Source organism: Coccinella septempunctata, chromosome 2 (assembly GCF_907165205.1).
Source record: "Coccinella septempunctata chromosome 2, icCocSept1.1, whole genome shotgun sequence".
In the NCBI taxonomy this organism is placed as follows: domain Eukaryota; kingdom Metazoa; phylum Arthropoda; class Insecta; order Coleoptera; family Coccinellidae; genus Coccinella; species Coccinella septempunctata.
Genome location: NC_058190.1, coordinates 11076115 through 11098600, shown reverse-complemented (window position 1 = coordinate 11098600; position 22486 = coordinate 11076115). Strand labels below are relative to the sequence as shown.

Here is a 22486-nt window from a genome sequence, read left to right as displayed (position 1 = left end):
AATAAATGAATTATTATTATAGTTTCTGTTTGCCATATACTTTCTAGGATACCCGCTGGGGGAGTTCACAAACTTACTTGGAGAGTAGAGTATGAGTATGACCATGCTCAGAGAACATACTCCGAGGAAGAAAATGAACGTTTGTGAACGCAACCACTATTCTCAAATATAGTTAGTTATATTCGGATACCTACGTTATTTCCAGTTCTGGGCCAGTACGGAAAGTAGCTCCCATTTCTTTGGCCTCTAAAATAGACTGTAATATTCTATCTCGATTGCCTTCGAAATCTAATGCCCATTGATTCAGCGTAGCAGAAGCAATAGTTACTTTTCTTCCCATCTTGGACGAATTTCACTCGCCTAATAAAAAGGATATAAATATAGTACCAGAGAGTCCCTTATACAACCACTTTCGAAACTTTTGGATGTTTTCAAGTTTGGCTAAAGAAGGATACAAGAAAACAAAGATTATATATAATATTTGCAAGAAAATGGGAGTTTCAGTTCCATTTAAATAAGATAACCCTCCATAACAGAAAGTACAAAGAGTTAGGTTAAATTCTATAATCGCTAATCGCATCAGCTGACTTTGACTTTGACAGAACCGCTGTGGCGGCTGAGGAGCGATGTGAAGTTGGCTGACAGAAGATACCCGAAGTCAGAGACAACCCGAAGTAGCGATTGCCGCCAGTGGCGTACACCTTTCCTTATTTTCGCCGAAATAAGACTGCTGCAGTTTTCGGAATAGAAATTAGAAAATCAATAATATGCGATGATGGGTACCTATAAATTTGATAATATTGGGAAAGTGATACTTGCCCGCATGATACTGCACGTGCAAGACACTTCGCGCAAAAGTAAGGATTTTTGTCTACAAGCGCTTGAAATACAGGGTTGGGATAAAGTTTGGCACCAAATTAATATATTTAAAACGGAACGGACGGTAATTATTTCTTCTTTTAATAGATTTTCATAAAAAATACGTCATGAAAAGCGAAAGAGTTATCTAATACAAAGTATTTCGTTTTATTTCTCACTATTGATACAAATAACAACGATTTATTTATTTAAATTGATTTTATCTCCAATGTACAAAAAGACTGAATTTCTTCTTTTTACAGATAATTTTTACATGGAACCCGATATGGACAGATCCGAAACAAGGTGCACTTTCAGAATCTGCAGAAATATACAGGGTGTCCCATTTAAATAAAAAAAAGTTTAATGAAAATATGCTCATCAGATGCATTGTGGTCCATTACACTCAGCTGCCAAATTTCAAAAATATCGCCCGTTTTGTTTTAAAGATATTAATTTGGTGCCAAGCTTTATCCCAACCCTGTATATATAAATATAATATACAGAGTGTGGCGTGATGAATGGATAATATGATGCCTGCGGGTAGAGGACGTTAGGGCGGTTCAGAAAAATATGCTTTATGTCCATAGACATAAAACATATTATTTTATATAAGTAAAAGTTCCTTGGTTTTCGAGATATTCGACATTTTCGAAAATTGAAAAAATTGCACCCTTTGCCACTCTTTTAGGTGGCAAGACTGCAAATGAAGGAATTTTTGCAACCTATTTTTTGGATAGTATTCCTGGATAGATGCTGTAGGATTTTGACTTCAGTAAACTGTATATAATTTTCAGATGGTAAAATATACGTCAAATCCTACCTTCAATATAGGTTTTACTGGCCGGTCTACCTGTGGTGATTTTATCTGAATTCCCAACAAATACTGGATGCGATCTTTTCTTGTTGGATACAGTTGAAATAGATCTTTGTGTGAAGAAGGAATGTGCAACTTGTAAATTGTGAAAATCGCTTGGTTGGCGTCTAACACTTAGCTTAGCAGTTCTAAACAGGTGGAAAACTCCTAAGCATGGAATCTTCATATGATGCAGAGACATACGAAGAGGGATTCGAAGTATACGGGGGGTTTGAATGTAGGTACATATGGTTAATTTTATGATTTTGTGTGTACACTGAATTAAGATTTGATGAAATTGAAAATTTGTAATATAATAAGAACTCACTGTATTTTTAGCATTATGAATACGAAGTAGGATTCTAATACAATGAGTCAAAGCCTAGTTTGTTGCATTGTTTTTTTAATAAATTTTGGCAACGGAAATGAGACATGCAAGCAGAATAAAACAATCAATCATTAAAAGGTGCAGACTGTAGACTCAGTAAAATATCCTGTTATGAAATTACTATTTTCAATTGAAATTCAAGTAATGAAGTGTAATTGGCCGCAAAAAGTTTGCGACCAATTTCTGATGATAATTATTGTGGATATTGAGCAACTGAAATGTTGAAAATGCTATTAATTAATTATTATTTAAAAATGAACCTGGCGATTTTCCACTGGTCTGGTAACAGAAAGGGGGTTCCGAAGGAAGGAAAACAGCGACTAACCTTCTTTCTGTACCGGCTTAGTGGTTCTCACTTATTCGATGATATAGACGACACAAGGCACTTCAGTACTTCACACAAAGTTGCTCAATATCACTCTGATTTAACTAATAAATAGATAATTTCAATAAGAAGACAATGGTGCTATGAATGCGGCAATTTCAGACGATTCAGACGTACGATTGCTTTAGTTGCAAAAATGTTGAAATTTACTTCATTACTTGAACTTTAATTCAAAAATATTGAATTCACGACTGTGGTATTCAATATAATGAAGGAAAACGTGACAAAATAATAATTCTAAATTTCGTTTTATTGAATTAAGTTTTGAAAAGGTGTTTGAAGTGGCCACCATGAGCTCTAATACATATGCTCTACATCTTCTTATGAACTATTGCTCTATTCTGCTTGCATTTTTTATTTGAGTTGCTAAAAATTTCAAAAACACGATTCACATACCAGTGTGAAAGCAGCCACGAGTTCCAGCCACGCGTTTGCCCCAGCGCCTCGGTGAAGCGGTCGGCCCGCTCGGGGTGTGTTTTGATTCGTAATAAAGGCTGATACGGGATTGATATTGAAAAGTTGTAATGAAAATGAAATTTAACGATGTTCTCGAAAAGGGGTGAGGGTACTGAGTATCTAAAACCATTCTGAACTATTTCTAGGAATGAATAACAAGCTAGTCGGTCAATAAAATGGAAATTTTCTAGTTTCGAGTGAAATTAAGACATTTGAATTTTATTCAATTATTGAAAATTATGCTAAGTCGGGTAAAATTGAGATATTTGAATTTTTTTTCGGTGAATATATTCTATTTACTATGCTCTTCAAGAACTATATACCACCTGATTTTGACGGGCACGAATTCACCCCTCACTACCCCCAACTTGTGTGTCCGAAAAATTATGATGCTAAGTCGGGTGAAATTGAGATATTTGAATTTTTTTTTTCGGTGAATATTTTCTATTTACTATGCCCGTTAAGACCTATATACTACCTGATTTTGTCAGGCAAGAATTCACCCCCCACTACCCCCAACATTTGTGTCCGAAAAATTATGCTAAGTCGGGTAAAATTGAGATATTTGAATTTTTTTCAGTGTATATATTCTCTTTGAGATGCTCTTCCAAACCTATATAATTTTACCCGACTTAGCATCATAATTTTTCGGACACACAAGTTGAGTGTAGTGGGGGTGATTTCCTGTCCGACAAAATCAGGTTGCATATAGGTTTTGAGGAGCATCTCGAAGATAATGTATTCACTGAAAAAAAATTCAAATATCTCAATTTTACCCGATTCAGCATAACCTGACCGAAACAGAAGAGGGGTGTGATGGGGGTGAATTCGTGCCTGGCAAAATCAGGGAGTATAAAGGTCTTGAAGAGCATAGTAAATAAAATATATTTGCTGAAAAAAAAATTCAAATATCTCAATTTTACTCGAAACTAGAAAATTTCCATTTTATTGACCGACTAGCTCGATATTCATTCCTAGACATAGTTCAGAATCGTTGTAGATACTCAGTACCCTCACCCCTTTTCGAAAACATCGTTAAATTACATTTTCATTGTCAGTTTGCAATATCAATCCCGTACCAGCCCTTATTACGAATCAAGATACAGCCCAAGCGGGCCAACCGCTTCACCGAGGCGCCGAGGCAAACGCGTGGCTGGAACTCGTGGCTGCTTTCACACTGGCGGTTCACATTGAATTTGGCCTTGACTTATTGTAACGGAAATTTATTTTCTACTTAATGCTGAAAATACAGTGAGTTATACCATTTCAGAATCCCAGTGAAATAGGCATCTTTTTTCTTGCTTTGGCACTCAGGTAGCCATATTATTTTTCACACAACGCTTGGTTAAAGTAAGCAAAATAGAAAATTTGAGTTAGATGTTTGTTTGAAAAAAACTATGCGTGCGCCACAAAAATCATGAAATACATTCGATAGCGCATCTATCCAGGAATACTACTCAAAAAACAGATTTGAAAAATTCCTTCAAAATTCCTTCGTCTTGCTTCCAAAACGAGTGGCAAGGGAAATAATTTTCTTGAATTTTCAAAAATCTCCATATTTTGAAAACTTTTGCTTTACACAAAACATTGTTAGTATTTGCATCCATGAAATCACTGTTCTAACAAAACATATTTTTCTGAATCGCCACAACGTCCTCTATTCGCAGGTGACATAATATCAATTCATTACGACACACCCTGTGTATACGAATATAACATATACAGGGTGTTTCATCCGGAAACGGAGATACCTAATAGGCGGATAGGTGGCACGAAGTTGGTTCTGGAGATACCACATTTATTGGCTCTTACTGTTTTCGTAACCGAAATACAGGATGTTTTATGAATTTTGCTCGTTTCTTCCAGAGGCCATAATTATTAGACTAACCACGTGGTATATTTTTTTCATATTTGGCAAACGTGTTTCTCATTCAAAGGTCAAATGTATTATTCAATAACCGCAACGAAAATCCATTATGAATAATTTGAATATTCTCGAAACAACACCCTGTAAATCGAAATTTTGAAAATCTGTTTGAATTTTTGAATAGAAATGTAATATATAATTACTTAGTAATGTTAAAATAATAATGGATTCAATAGTTTTGATAATTCTACATTAAAAGTCAATTCAATCCAATTTCAGGAATCCCAGCAGACACTCCATGGCTGCTGTAGGGGTGGATCTCAGAGGGCCCGTGATGGCCAGGCATGCTTTCCTCTGACATCTAGTCATAATGGTGCTGCCGCAGTTCTTCCCCATGGAAGTCCACCACACCAGAGAAGCGTAGGTTAGGATAGGCCTCACTACTACAGTATACAACCAGTGCATAATGTGCGGTTTGAAACCCCATCCCTCACCAAGCTCTCTCCGAGTAGACAAAAAATTACATTAGCCTTGCTCGATTGAGTCTCAATGTATTGAGTTCCACAGTAGTTTGTTATCCAATTTCTTACCGAGATATCGGACTTGCTCGGATAGAGTAAGCCCAATCCCAAACAATCTAGGGAGTTTAATGTTGTGGGGCACCCTCTTCCTAGTAAAAAGAGCCATCTCCGTTTCACCAGGATTAACCGAGAGTTCGTTCTTTAAGCATCATCGTTCAATCATCCGCAGAGCATTTTGCAATTATGCCGCGATCCCTCAGCAGAGACCTCGCCCAACGACAAAGTGTCGGTTCCACACCATGTTTGGACAAGCAGCTTGCATCGCGCCTAACGCAGTGTTAGAGAATGCACCTTCTATATCCAGGAATATAGACAGTGTCCATTCTGGTGCAATGGGTTCGCCTGTAACGCACCATCCCTAAGGTATCTTCCTACCAACATGCCCAGCGTCTTGATTAGAAACGAGGAGAGGCTTATTGGACGAAAGTCGTTGGCTCTCGTATGCGTATGCATATACGCACCTTTTTTCAGGGCAATGGTATATGTCCTAGAGCTAGACTCGCTCTGAGTATGTGGAGCAGTGGGGAAGACAACACATCCAGCCCCTTAATAAGGAGTGCCGTTGATGGCCCAACGGATTCGAGACTGTGTCACCACCTGTGAAGCCAACTTCCAGTCTTCTCGTGAGGCATGTCGTTGACGCTCACCCTGGGTGTTGTTGTTCTTTGTGAAGCTCAGAAAATGCGCCTCTAGCAGATGTCTTGAGCTTTCTTCCTCTGAGCATGTTTTATGCCCGGTAAGAAGCTTTAAGTAATCTATCTTGGTTGTGCCTCCTGCAGAGAGTATCTTCCTTAGCCGATTGGCTACAGGTGCACCCTCTATGTCGCTACAGAAGCGCCTCCACGATTCACGCTTGGACTTCCTTATGAGTCCCATATATCTCTTCAGAGCCAATTTATAATCATCCCAGTCATTTCCAAAGCCAGATCTCGCCCTGTTAAAGAGATGCCTTCTAGTAAGTCTGGCGTCGCTCAGCTCAGGTGTCCACACTTCGTCCGACCCTTTGATCTACGGAACTGGGATCTGCAACTGCTGTGATAGGTTGTGATAATGGACTCCTGCAGCTTGTCAGCAGCAGTGTCCAATTCTCTCGTGGTCGGTGTCGCCTAACCTTCTATTAAATATTTCCGTTTCCCAATGAAACACCCTGTATACTATATATTCTGATTCGGTTGATAAAACAGAGTAAATCCGTACTTCTTGGCTCCTCTTTACATGATCATAATAGAAGGATTATATGAGAACGGAGAGCTACTCCTATGATATCTTGACTCCTTCATGATCAATAATGGCTGAAATTTAAACATTGTTGCTAAGAAAACTTGCCCAAGTTGAACTGGAAATGAGGAATTATATTTGTGTGAATGTTATGGTAATTAATATGAATTGATATTCGTTACTGATTATAGTTATTGAATTGAAATTATAAATCTGTCGGTGTTCCTCCAATATTCAAATAATCAAATTTGATTTGACCCTCTGCTATAGCGAGGTAGAAAATAATATTTTTCAATACGCTGATTGGGAACTCTCAGTTTGTTGGCCCCGTGTCTGTGTAGTTATTATAGCACCCGCTTTGTGGAAATGAAGATAATTTTTTTGCATTCGTCAGTACTTCGTTAGTAACTATTTGAAACACCAAAATTTTCGTAATTTGTAAACCTCAAGAATAATTAAAGTGAAATCAAATTTTTCGCTGAGTGCTAACTAAACAGGCATTCAGAAATAAAATTCAGTTGGAGAGTCCATCGTTAGTCACTATTTGTAACACAAGAATTTTCGTTCGTAACCTAACATAGAACTAATATGAGGGAGACTGTATTGGCATTAAGTCCAATTCTATATCAAGAATCGGTGTAATTATTTAATATTTTGTAAATAAACATTACATCAAAGTTCTTTCTTTCTACAGGAAGGAGTGATTGAAGTCCCACCATACAGTGGCGTAGCGAACTCGCGCCCAGGGCACAATAACTTTTTAGCGCCCCCCCCCCCCCACTCATTCGAAAACCATATAGGCATATAATATTATATTTTAAATATACTGGCGAATTAATGAATGAATAAAGAAAGATGAATAAGATAATAGGCTCAAGCAAATGTATATGATCATTTAAAATTACTTCAGAAGATACGTATCATTGAACTTATATATTTATAAAGAAATATTAAAAGAAACACATTTTTAAAACAATAAAAAAGTTAATATTCATTATTTTTAAGCAGATACAAATTTAATTATAATATGAATATAGTACATATATTTTCTAGAAAACGACTAAACATTGTATTTGTTGGGTGTCTGCGAAGTATCTATATGGAAAAATGGGCGATCCCTTAGTTTTTATTTTCCGGAAATTTTTTTGACTGTACATATAAGCACATTAGAGTGTTATTATTATTATTATCGTTTTAAATAACATTCTTATTATCGTTTTAAAATAACAAGCGTAAGCACAAGCGTAAGCTACGTAGCGTCAATAAAATAATAGAAATATTAAAAAATATCGTTCTGAAAGAAGGAATGTTTGTACACTGCAAATATTTATCTACAAGCTGATTCACCTTTCCTCCGATTCAGTGATGATTCTTATATTAATTATTATCTCATTAGTTGGGGAGCCGACGATGCTAAGTCCCGATTTACTCGATCGTCGTGGAGACCTAGTTAATTTTGAAGAATAAATGGTAGAAAGAAAAAAGGTTTTATGAGGCATGCACTTTTAACGGTGGGAAAAGCGTCTGGTTTGCAATGATGTAAACAAAAATCTTCAGGTGTACATAATAGGGCGTGTCAGATTCAGATACTGCATAATATATGCCCTACATGTCTCTGATAATAAATTCATGTTAATCTGACAATTTGCGTGGTGGGGCTAGCCGTACCGAAGAGTTGAATGGTAAAAACAATTTTTTTCCGAGCGTGTCAAATTTTTGGGAAATATGTTAATTTGACCCAAAGAAAGCTACTTTTCAAGAGGCTGACAATTACGAAGGTTACAGTGGTCCAGTTTGAAGATGATAACAAGGCATTTTTTCAAATATCTCCCTTCCTGTACCTGTGATTGTTTTTGTATTCATTATGAAAGTAATAAAATGCTATACAACTCTTTTCTGAATCAATTTTACATACTCTTAACTGTTTTCGAGTTAAAGGGCGATAAGGGCGAGGAGCTTAGCCACACATGAGAAAGGCCAAGTTCATTGTAGAAACCCAGTCTAATGTACATTTATCGTCATATATCTCAAAAATGTTCAGATGTAGAAAAAATTGCTTCAGACTAAATTTGTAGAAAATGTTATGCGCTACAACCTTTATAATGAATGCGTAAACAATTTGAAGCCCAGGAGAGGAGATAATTAAAACAACTGATTTTTGTGATCTTTATAGCCAATTTTCATTGCTTCGGCATGATGAAACTGTCCGATTATAGTTTTTCCATTATTGTTGAATCATTAGCTTCAAAATGTATAGTCGAGAATGTACATTTGGCGCCCTATCATACATTTTCGTCACGCTTAAATTGTCATATTAAGAGAATATATACTATTCTGACAGGCTGTCCTAGGCAATTGCCCCTATACACAGGTCTAATTTTTGGTAGAGATGCTCTACGGGGTACAAGGTATCTCCCCTTATATTGATCCGACACGCTCGAGTAAATCCCGAATTTTCCTCTTGAGCTCCTCAACTATATCAAACAAAAGGAGACAATATATGTAACCTCAAACAGTAGTTGCCATAACAAAGTGCTCACAGATACAGGTCGAGTCAGCTCTGGCAATTTTCATTGTGAATATATTATTATAGTTTGATTTAGACCATCATTGTTCCTGTTTTCCTTATTATTTACGAATTAACACCTATTTCATAACACCGATTTAAAATATATTTTCCAAAAATCAATTTTAAAATTATCCATCAAGTTTTTTGTTTTGCGAACCATTTGGCGCCCCTTTTCCTCGCTAAGCCACTGCCATCATATAATGAAGATGATCATAATTTAACTCTGCACTACGAATTTTGAGCTTGAAAGCAATCCACTTCAGAAATTTTTTCTGTACTCTTCCTAGATTGTTGATATGTATATTATTCAATGGTTACCAACTGACCACACAACAGTGGCATATTCTTATACTAATATGGATCTAACATGAGCCATATATACTAATTTAATTGCCCGGATATGGTTGAATCCGCTCATATTTGATAAAACCTAGCATTCTCAGAGTCCTTCCCACTATACAGGGTCTTTCAGGAGGAACCTCACCCATATTTATACGGGAAACTACTGAACGTATTTTCATGAAATTCAGCACTTATGAGTATTTCACGATGCTGATGAAATCTAAAATATTTTCAAGGCATGAGCACCTCCGGTTTTTCCGGAAATGACGTCAACTTCCGTTTTTCAAATTAGAACACCATTTTTTTATTGCAGAAATAGATTCCTTAGAAAATTTCAAGTTATTTTGATGTAACATTTTTCAGTTTTAATTGGAAAATTCTCTCTGAGCGGGAAAATTCGAAAAAAAAATCGAAAATAGAGCTCCGCTGAAGCAAGAATAACTTCGAGGTTTTTGGATGGAAAATTTTCATTTTTGGGATTTTTCAAGATGTAAGATTGATGTATCCACTTTAAAAATCGAAATCGCGATTCATGATACAGGGGGGTGAAAAAATCGCTTTCAAAGTTAGGGATGACAAAATCGTGAAAAATAAATTTTCTCAAATTAGAACCCCATTTTTTTATGGCAGATATTGAATCTACGTTAAAAAATAATGTGAGTGTATGCATCACACCCTTGCCCTAAAATGGATATTTTCTGAGTTATTCACAAAAAACTGTTTTTCGTCTTGAATTTTCAGCTATTTCTTTTCCCTTCACGCCAAAAAGATGAAATTTTCAGGAACTGTTATTCGAACCATGCTGTAGATTTTTCACCCCTTCTTGAAACCGACTTCAAGTTACTATTAGGAGAACCATGGCAAACTCTCGCAGTTATAACTAGAGAAGATGCTCAAAGTTTTGACCGTTAATTTCTAGACATTTATTTATACGTCTCAGGAATGCTTCGTGCGTTGCTCTTCTTATTTCATCGGGAGGAAGAGATCTGCAAAAGTGTTTAAAAACCAAATTGAGTTTCAAAACTATGAATCTAAAAATCTAAACAAACCTGAACGCATTTCTGACTCGTTCTATGCAGTCCTCTTTTTCAGTCAGGGGAGTTGAGTAGACAATATTTTTTATCCTACCCCAAACATAATAGTCTAAAGGAGTTAAATCGGGAGAACGTGGTGGCCAAAGATGTGGACCATTGTTCGCCAACCATCGATCTTCAAATAGCCTGTAGAGGATATTTGACACATTGAGTGAATTGTGTGGAGGCGCGCCATCTTGTTGATACCATAAGTCATTATGGTTCTGTACTAGCGGCTCAATTATTTGAGTCAATATGTCAGAATATCTGTCTCCTAAGGGAGAACATTCTTTAAATAATGCAAACATGTGTAGTGTTCTATCTTACCAGTTAAAGTCCCATCATAAATGTGAACATCAAGAATTGCATTATTTTTGATGGCGCAAAAAACATTGAAACTCCAGGTCTCTTGAAAGTTCCATTGTCTGAAGTGGTGGTTGTTCTCTTCATCCCAATAATGACTGTTATGCCTATTGAAAGAACCATTCTTTGTGAATTTAGATTCGTCTGTCTAAATTATACAGTCCAAAAAGTTTTCATTCTCTTGAAATCGAATCATCATAGCTTCGCAAAACTCTGTTCTCCTGACGAAATCAGTTTCCTTCAAATGCTGTACCCTATTGAATTTATATGGGTGCATTTTATGTTTTTTTAATAATCTCCAAACACTCGATTGAGATAATCCCAGATCAATCTCGGCATCTTTGAGAGAATTTTGAGGATTCACACGAAAATATGCAAGAACTGTAATTTCGTTGTTCTCATCTTCTACTACACTTTTTTCTCTGTGTATAGTTTTCTTAACGAAAGATCCGACATTTCTCAAGTTTGTCATGGTTCTGTTAATGGTATCTCTCGTTGGTCTGGGTCGGTCAGGAAACCTCTCAATGAACAGTCGAATCGTTCTATCTACAACTTTATTACATTCTCCATGAAGTAGAATGAGATTTAAATAATCTTCATTGGTAAAATTAGGCATAGTGATCGATTTTATAACTTAATACGAATTATCACCAAATTAATAGTAAACACAAAATGCTACTGAATAAAGAGGAATTTGGCAGATGTAATTAATGATATCTATCATTAAAAAATAGAATGTAAAACATGGTAAGTTTTTGCATATGGTTCATAAGGAATTATTTATTTATCACTGGAGAGAAAACCGATGGCCGATTAGTTGAAATAAAGAGGTTTCCGATACAAATTCGAATCAAAATTCGCCATCTATTTAGGAAAAACCTGTAACTTTTTTCTCTTGCATATTAGGGTAGTAAAATCTAAAACATGGTTTAAGTAACAGTTCCTGAAAATTTCATCTTTTTGGCGTGAAGGGAAAAGAAATAGCTGAAAATTCAAGACGAAAAACAGTTTTTTGTGAATAACTCAGAAAATATCCACTTTAGAGCAAGGGTGTGATGCATACACTCACATTATTTTTTAACGTAGATTCAATATCTGCCATAAAAAAATGGGTTTCTAATTTGAAAAAATTGATTTTTCACGATTTTGTCATCCCTAACTTTGAAAGCGATTTTTTCACCCCCTGTATCATGAATCGCGATTTCGATTTTTGAAGTGGATATATCAATCTTATATCTTGAAAAATCCCAAAAATGAAAATTTTCCATTAAAAAACCTCGAAGTTATTCTTGTTTCAGCGGAGCTCTATTTTCGATTTTTTTTTCGAATTTTCCCGCTCAGAGAGAATTTTCCAACCAAAACTGAAAAATGTTACATCAAAATAACTTGAAATTTTCTAAGGAATCTATTTTTGCAATAAAAAAATTGTGTTCTAATTTGAAAAACGGAAGTTGACGTCATTTCCGGAAAAACCGGAGGTGCTCATGCCTTGAAAATATTTTAGATTTCATCAGCATCGTGAAATACCTATAAGTGCTGAATTTTATGGAAATACGTTCAGTAGTTTCCCGTATAAATATGGGTGAGGTTCCTCGTGAAAGACCCTGTAGATTGGACCTGCAAAACGAAGTCGAACTTTCTACCATCCAAACTCAAAAATCTCATAATTTCACATTTTCCGATATTGAACTGAATTTCAATCGATATCGGAAATTATGACTGAAATGAAAGGAGGAACGTATTTTCCACAATTATCAATATTGTTATTCGTTCGTTTGTTTCCCTTTCAGAACAAGTGTGCCATACCGGCCAGACTAAGTGAAAATTCAATTTAATTGATCAATTTATCCAGAGAATATAGTTTTTGATATTTGAAAGATGATTCTAAATATTGTCGGTACTGTCCTGAAAATTTTGGAATTTCATGTGGCAACTGAAGGGATACTCGAATTCAACGATCTCAGAAATTTCACCAATCGGACCAATCATTTTCAAGTTATGGATATCGAAGTTCTAAGTTGAACTCCATAAATCTGCCTGTACCTCTTAAATCAAAACAAAAGGCGTAGATTGCCTGAAAGGCCTAAATGACTTGAGACACTACTAGCCTATATGGCTAACCGTTCGTGAAACACCCTGTTGACTATGCTTGATCATTTTGAAATTGCGTTTAAATAAATGTGTCCATCTTGGAAGAAAATTGCTAAAGTCATATTTTTATACTGTAACGTTCTTAGGGTAACCAAATTGTCTTCTTTACTTACACTTACAACTAATACACTACTTTATGGACAACGACTTACTCTAATTTATTCAGACACTCACTAATTTACTTTCACTACTTTGCACTCTGGAATTCACTGATGTTCGCTCCGATCTCTGTTTAGAACGCTCAGGTGGAATCATAAAGACACTCTGTTGTTATTCGACAGATAAAGAGGATATGCTGCCAAATTTAAAACTAGATAGTTTCACTTTCACTTGCATGAAAATTGATTTCCAAAACTCGAACCTTCTGAGCTCTGAACCTGCCCTGCGCAGCTTTTATACCGATGCGATGGTTCCGGAGATATCGCGGTATACGGTATTTCTAGCATCTGCAGGGGCGTATTCATGGTATTCGGACGTTACAATACTTTGGTGCCACTCGGAGAGTTGTGGAAATCAATTGTCATGCACGGAAAACTCAGAGCCGGAACTAGTATTCTGTCGTCTGTGGCGAATTCTCATAATGCGCCCCCTAAGAAATTCTTTTTCTTTAATTGATTTGTATTTATCTTTCAAAATCTAATAGCTTTTTTTGCTAGGAAAAATCTTTCCTATTTTTTGAAGAAATTTATACAAATAAAATCAAAACGAATGGGATACAAACATAAAAATTAACAATAACATGCATTAAAATTGAGCTATAATTTGACTTTTCTCGCTTTGGTTTTGGTTTCTGCAAGAATATCAATGATGTCGTGATTCTGTTCTATTCATGGGACTGCTAAATAGGTCAGCATTTCCTGTTCAGTTGAATTCCTTAAATAGATTTTCACTAATTTCAATTTGTTCAAGGAACGTTTATATGTTGCTGTTGCAGCAGTTACTGATGAAGTCAAAAATATTTTGAGTGGCCACAAATCTACATGGATCTGAATCGGAATTATACTTCAATGCTTTCTTGTTAAGTTCGCCAAGTAGAAAGTCTTTCAACCATATTCCCTTGAGAAAGCTGTTTTCAGCAACTTCTGGCAAAGCACTGAATGTTTCTTTAAGTTGCACTGAGATATAGAGTTCAATACTTGAATGAGGTCCTTTTTCAGCTTATTCTTCTAGTATAGTATAGTCTAGTATAGTATAGTCAAAATTGAATGTTCGACTAATTTCCAGGCTCACATTAAAGCTACACTCAATAACTAAGTATATATTATTATAAGAACTAAGAAGTATGACCCTAGAAACACAAATGCACGAGCGTTGTCTGCGATAAGAGGAGCTATTGTTGTCTATGTTCTGAAGGAAATACCCCCAATCCGTTAAGGGTTAAGGGTCTAGCACCTCAATCGGTCTCCGATAGTTTTTTTGTGAGTAGATCTCGACATGGCCTTTGTTATCGCATTGGTTGTTATGCGACGCCACAGCCGTCTATAGAGACGTTCTTTAGAAGGCTGTGGCGAAGCATTCTGTTTTCAGGCCGATGGTGTGGACTATACAGGGTGTTTCCTAATTGAATGTCAATATTTATGGGGCCGATTTTTAGTCCCATTTTGAGAAAAAAACTTTATATGAACATATGTCCTAAATGTCTTACCCTTTGAGATACACGGTGGTAAAGTTTACAAAAATAAATCATTTATTACACAGGCCAACAAAATGAAAAAAAAATTTGGTGCCGGAAATCTAACATCTGATTTTAGATGTTTTTAATGTGCTGATTCCAAAAATGCCACCAGATTTTTTCTATCAGCTCTAGTTTCTGAGATACACGTTACAGGTTAAATGGTATATTGACAGTTCAAAACGTAGTTTAAAATGTGTTCTTTTACATAACGGTAACAAATATGGCTCAATTCCTATTGGTCATTCTACTACCATGAAGGAAGAATATGAAACAATAGCATTAGTTTTGAGAAAAATTAAATACGAAGAACATCAGTGGTCAATTTGTGTTGATTTAAAAATGATTAACTTCCTCCTTGGACAGCAGAGTGGTTATACAAAATATCCTTGTTTTTTGTGCCTTTGGGACAGCAGAGCTAAAAATGAGCACTGGGTTAACAAAAATTGGCCTTCAAGAGATGTCATGATTCAAGGAATACAAAACGTGATCAACGAACCTTTGGTTTCAAGAGAAAAAATCTTACTTCCGCCCTTGCATATCAAGCTAGGCCTAATGAAGCAGTTTGTGAAGGCTTTAAATCGAGATGGAAATTGTTTTGGGTATTTGTCACGTAAATTTCCTGGCATTAGCACGGAAAAACTAAAAGCTGGTATATTTGATGGTCCTCAAATAAGGCAACTTGTTAAAGATCCACAATTCACCACATCAATGAACGAGACTGAATCTAACGCTTGGAGTTCATTTGTTCAAGTAGTACAAAATTTTCTTGGCAATCATAAAGCAGAGAATTACGTAGAATTAGTGGAAACTATGCTTTCAAATTTTAATATTCTCGGCTGAGTCGGCTGTAACATGAGTATAAAAGTTCACTACCTCCACAGCCACATAGATCGTTTTCCAGAAAACTTAGGTGATTGTAGTGAAGAACAGGGGGAAAGATTCCATCAGGATATTAAAACTATGGAAGATCGTTATCAAGGACGATGGGATAGCCACATGATGGCAGACTACTGCTGGAGCCTTCAGCGAGACTGCCCTAGTAAACTCCATTCTAGAAAATCGTATAAAAGAAAATTTTTATGTGATTAGTGACTAATGTAATTATATAAATTAAGTTTTTGATATAAATACTTAAATCCATGTGTCTTTGTTTTTTTTGACTGTCAATAGTAATATTATATATTATAACAGTTATAACGTAAATTATATACACAATTTTTTTAAAAAATCTCAAAAACTAGATCTGATAGACAAAACCTGAGAACTTTTTTACATTCTGCATCCAAAAATTACTCAGGAACAGTTAACAAATCGCAGGCACCAAAATGTGTGTTGGCCTGTGTTATTAATATCTACAATACCACTTCAGATATTTCAATGAAATTTGTCATACATGTACCATGAATCAAGGGGCATTTTTCAATGTATTACTTTTTTTTAAATTTCCACCAGTGGCGCTCGTACGTAATTTGACCTACCTATTTTGGCAGACATTGATGGTACACCACAGATTTTTCATGAAATAAAAATTATTTTTGAAATTCCCAATCATTTCTTACCAATGTTGATCACTTGACTTTTTTCAATCCGATTCAGGGTTTCCGCTCAAAAAAATAAAAACCGTTTCTCTGCTTGATCATCACAATATCGTTAATATATACAAATGACAATATCACCTTGGAGAGACTCACGTAGATTTTATTTTTTTAGTAGATGTATGACAAAATTCATCAAGATATCTGAAGTGGTATTGTAGATACTAATAATAAAGTATTTATTTTCGCAAACCACCTTGTATCTCAAAAGGTAAGACGTTCAGGACTATGGGGTGGACTAAGGACGTTGTTTAGAATCCCACAAGTATAGTGTTCGTTTACGTTCACATTATGTTTTGTGCTAAATATCAAATGAAAAATATTCAATTGGAGAGAATACTGTTTTTCTTAATATTTGTATTTTGCGCCCCCAAATCGCTAGCTCCCGTGACAATCGCCCCTCTCGCCAAGACCTCATTCCGGCGCTCTGGTTAAACTATCCAGTAATAAATTTTGTTGTTCTTTATCTGTCGAATAACAGCATAGTGGCTTTATTTATTTTTTTTATTTTTTTATTATTTTATGAAAATAGGAATACAAACGGATGTTCCAACCCAAAAAAAGTATTCAGAAATTACATGGAAAAAAAAAATCATACAATAAAAAATAAAAAATTACAACCTGAAATAGTTTTTAAACAACCCTGTACAAAATGATAAATTATTCTTTCGATAATTTATAAGAAAAGCACTCACGAAACAACATCCTGTGATAGCTTTTGTTTTAATAGTTTTTCAAATCGAAAAATGGACGTATTAAAGGGATCGGTATCGCTACATTCCGTGTTAAACGTCGTCAAAAATCTACAAATGGGCGAATTTTGAGTTACGTTCAAACGACGGAAAGGGACAGCAAAAGTTTTCCTCGATCTTAATCTTTTCTCGGGAACTCTAAAGGACAACAGCTGCAGAATAGAGGGAACCAAAAAGATGCCATTCAGAACTTTATATAAAAAACTCATATCATAATTTTTTCTGCGGTTTTCTAAACTAAGCATATTGAACCTAGTCTGAGCTTCAGTGTAATCATGATCTTTTATGAGGAGATTATTACGGTATGACAGATATTTGAGAAATTTGTGTTGCACTCTTTCTAATCTTTTAATATGACATTTATAATAATGAGGGTTCCAAATCGAAGAGGCAAAGTTTAGTTTATTCAGAACGAAGGTGTTGTTCAGCGTGAGTAAGCTCTTCAGGACTAATGTCCTGAACAATTTAGCTTGTCGGAGAGTGAATCCAAGCATTATGATTACACCTTAATCTTCTTGATAATAATTAATTGTATATAAAAGTTTAATTTCTCGTATCACAGTAAAAACTGAAAATAGAGTATTTTCAGACAATTCATTTTTACGCTGAAGTATAATTACCAAATATAAAGTTAAAGTAAGATGTCGTTATAAAGTATGGTTGGCAACATTAGCCCTTGTATTGATAACTCTCCTTCTACGGAAACCTTTAGCGATCTACCTATACTGAGAATTTTTTTGGTGTTCTCGCATTTTCTTGAGATGACAGACTTATAGGCGAAAAAAGAATATTATCAATTGAAATCGGTCAGTGTGTTGTCATGTGTGCCATTCATATGCTTCGAATGCGAGTAATAATTCTTTCTTTTCTGTTCATGATTCCGTCGAATTAGTGTTTGAAATTGTTAATTATTTTTTAGTTTTATTAACTTTCTTTGGAATAGAAAAAATAATCAAAGGGGTGAGTACATTTTATGTTCTTCAATTAAATTGCAGGTATCTGACGTTGCTTGAAAAAAATCTCATCTTCATCAGTGTAATTATTTTCGAAATAGCGCATATTTGCTGTATTAACTATGTTTAATTTTTCCCTTATTATGTTTTGAATCTGTTTGATGCACGAATCATGGGTAGAGGTCGATTAAAACTTCTTCAAACTTTTGTGTCTTTTCTAGACACTTCTTCACAGTTCTGAGAAGTTATGTCTCAATATTTGTTCGCGAAATTCGTTTTTTATTCATAGTCCTAACAGAAGTGCCTAATACTTCAATGAACTGTGCTCCTAATTTCTATTCTCTAATTGACAGTTATCCTGATATTCTGCCTGGTTCGGGACAATCTTAACATCACTGGTTACCATCAAGAAGACGTTGAACAACTTCTTTTTCTGGCATAAAATCTTGGACCATGAAGAAAACGGATAAGTAATACAGAAAACCTCAACTTATTACTTGTATATAGGGGTATCCCACTAGTAGGTACTGTGACAGATATCTGCTGAACGGTAAAATATTACTGAAAAAACTGAACGCAAACCGCAAACCTTAATTATTTGTAGTTCCGCACAACTTGCAATTATCTCTAGTATACAGGGTGTGTCTTTGACTCGTGCAAATATTTCAACTTGAGCTCAAGAGCAACACTTCACAACTTTTGCCGATTCGGCCTGATCTCATCCCTGGAAAAGAAAAACGAAATTACGTTCAGCATAACTAGCTAAATCTGGGACACTACACATCTGTAGATCTTTTCACAACATATCGTACATTCGCCAAAGTACCCACTTTTCAAATTTCACACATACTTTTCAATCAAATTACACGAGAAAATATGAAAAATACTTTTATTTCACAAAACGTTCAAATAATCATTACTCAACGTCCACTTTAGTTTCAAGAGTTGGGTTTTTTGCATTTTTATGGTACTTGCTGGTCATAATATGAAAGCTGGAAGACGTGGGCGATATCTTCTATTCGAAAAAAATTCATCAAAAAAAAATGAAAATTTCTATTCCGAATTTCATTTCATTCGATAAAACTGTTGGTTAGATAGAAATATAATAATTATATTTTTCTATGGTTTTTCAACAGCCTGTATCGTTCAAACCGAGCTGTTTCGGAAAAAAATGATAAAGGGAAGAAGTGTTTCTTTTGACTTCAAGAATCTACTGTTAAAATATTTGTACGAGTCAAGAGGCACTAAGTATACAGGGTATCCCATAAGAGCGAAAGGCGGTAATTTTCTATTTCAAAACGGGAAACTCCGTTAACGTTTTCTAATTCTCAGGAATATTTCGCTATGTCTGTATAGTGAGCTTTTGCTAGAGTTGAATGATTTTGAGAAAAAAAAAACTTGCAATGGCTATATTATTTGCTCACTAGTTTTGAATGATTTCGACCAAAAAAAAACTTGCATTAGCTGTGTTATTTTATAATGAGTATATTACTCAGCTTTTTCATAGAAGTAAGAGCTTTAGATCGACTAAAAGAAAATTTTTTAAAGTTTCATTGATAATGAAAAACCTTCAACATCAAAGATGTCCACCAAAAGACCTCCAACATATCGTATTCAAAATGGATTCATCTTAGTTGTTTCAAATACAATGCATATAATTCATATTTCATATCATAATAAATATCATTTATTTTACTCCACATTTGGTTGAGTTTATATGTCTATCAAGTTTATCTATAATATCTATAACAGATGTTTATTTTTTGATTAAGATTTCGATTTTTTTCGTCCAACCCATCAGAATTCAAAATTGAATATGGCTGTGGAACTCTTAATGCGCTTCTTTTGTAGTGGAAAACTATCCAATTGTTGGATGTAGTTTTGATTCATATTCAAGCAAAATGCTTTTGATGTCCAAAACTTAGGTACACCCCAAGTTATCAGTAGACAATAACTTCATATTACCTGAAAAACCAATTATGGGAATGATTTATAGATTCGAAGCTTATTCTTTTCTTCAAGGTACATATTATAAAAATAATAATTCGATTTTCTTGGTTTCTCCTCGAATCTTCGAATAGACCCGATAAGTTTATTTTCTTTTGAATGAGTTCCATTTTTGTTCCGAGATAACTGAAAGGAATCTCTTTATGAAAGTAATCGAGTCTTTTTACCATATTTCTTCCGAAAACACTCAAACATTTTTTTTATTCCATTTTGACCACATTATTTAATCTAAAGCAACAAGGTAAAGTTGATGTTTATCCATTCAGTGAAATAATTTTTTTCTTGATTCATTAGTGAAATAGAATAACATATACAAGGTGATTCATAACTATTGGGACATAAGCTAAGGGCAGATTTTTTGGGCCAAAATATGGCGATAGGACCAAATATACCTCAATAAAATATTGCTGTGGAAAAAGATAGAGGGCGTTAAAGTTGAATTTTTTATAAGGGGACAGAATAATATTTTTTTCGAAGTTCGAAAGTCCTTTACTAAAAGAATTAGAAAAGGCATAGAAGTCGGAGGAGGCCACGTAGAATAAATAATTCAAGTTTATTCTTTTTTTGTTACATTGTTTTTAATTATGCTTCATCGTCGAAATAAATAAATGAAATAAATAAATCGTTACTTCAAATCCCTTTCCGATGCTCTGGACTGTTCAATTGTGTTTTTCTTAAAAACGGATGAAAAAATATACAGAGAAATTATTAGCAAAAAACGAAGAGAAAAATTCAACTTTAACGCTCTCTATCTTTTTCCAAAGCATTATTTTATTGAGGTATATTTGGTCCTATCGCCATATTTTGGCCCAAACAATCTGCCCTTAGCCTATGTCCGAATAGTTATGAATCATCCTGTATACAATGTGTGGATAAACGTTATCTTACTTTCGTTGCAATGGATTGAATTATGCCAAGCAATCGAAGTGATAGCTTTCATGTCATATCATAAGTTAGATAATTCTATGAAAAGTGTTATCATTTGAATCCTAATCAAAATGGAATGAAATTTTGTATACAACAAACACGTTAGTTATAAATGTTTATTCATTAGAAGAAATAAACCTACCTGCCCTTCAGGCTCGTCGGTTAAACTTTCTTGTCATGAATAAACATTCAATTAACTCATTTGTTGTATAAATAACTATCATTCCATGTTGACGATTGAAGACGACATTATTCAACCCGTGACAATAAAAGCAAGTTTATGTTTATCCATTTACTGCGGGTTTCACTAAACTTTGATTGCCCAATCAACGACTAGAAAGTCACTGATTCCATTTCCAAAACGAAATCACTGAAACTTTCTAGTTCCTGCATAATATTGAAGAAGAAGCAATTGGAGATTATTAGATGGACGTATATAAATCATAATTTGATGAAATTGTGATATTCATTTATTCGTCAATCAAGGGTTGATTCACCGTTGTGAAACCTGGGGTTATATATTTTTTAATTCTCTAGTGCGCCCTAGAAGCTATAACTTTCAAGTCCTCTATTTGAACTACCTAGTCTACCTACCTGCGAGTGATCAATTCTTTGAGGGTTTCACTCTCAATTCATGCAGACAATTTTTGAACAGTATTATTGTACTTCATGTTTTTTTTTTAATTTTTAAATGAATGAATCACCTTTGATATTCACTCATGATATTTCATCTGTAAGTTAGTAGCGTTGGCGAATGTTCAATTCATTTAAATTCAATAAAATTATTATAATATAATCCATTTTTTATTAATGAAACGAGTCAGTTATTGATTTCTAAATATATATAATTCAATAAATTCATAAATATGTATGAAATGTCCCTTTAACCTTATATTTCATAATCGAATTTTCAAATTCTTTCAACTTCTTAAAGAAGGTATATGTTCAAGTTTCAGAAATTCCCATGAATTTTTTTTGAGATTCTATTATTTTCAGTTAGTCGGCATACCTACACCAATAAGAATCGAACAATCGAACAAAACTTTTATTCATAAAATATAATATAATATGTATATAGAATAATTTATATTACATAATAAACTATTAATAAATACCTATATATGGAATAACAAGATATAAATGAAATTAAAATTATCGTAAGCCTGGAATATATGAATTAGTTTTTATTCAGTTTTCTCTCTCTGTAAGCATCTCGTACCTCTCTCGTACCTCTCTCCAGCATGTTTTAATAGTCCCTCTTCTGCATCCATCATCACGTGAAAATGCACCTCGCGGCTCGCACACTATTATCACAACAAAAAACAGAGTAAAATCAGTCTGTTGAATATTTTATACAAATCACTAATTTTGCACACACCATTCACCTACTCAACAAATCTTCACTCACTATCCAAATCTAATAATCTAAAATAATATGACCAATGCCCAACAACTAACGTTAAACGTTCC

General features: G+C 34.6%; 1 protein-coding gene across 1 annotated transcript in view; it reads right to left on the bottom strand.

Annotated features, from left to right (window-relative positions):
- LOC123307425 (glutamine-dependent NAD(+) synthetase) overlaps positions 1–580 on the bottom strand; it is a 39551-nt gene extending 38971 nt beyond the window's left edge. The window contains exon 1 of the mRNA XM_044889724.1: positions 195–580. Within this exon, the coding sequence (XP_044745659.1) occupies positions 195–340 (146 nt within the window). The 5' untranslated portion in view covers positions 341–580. The remainder of the gene's footprint in view (positions 1–194) is intronic.
- Positions 581–22486: the final 21906 nt, after the last annotated feature.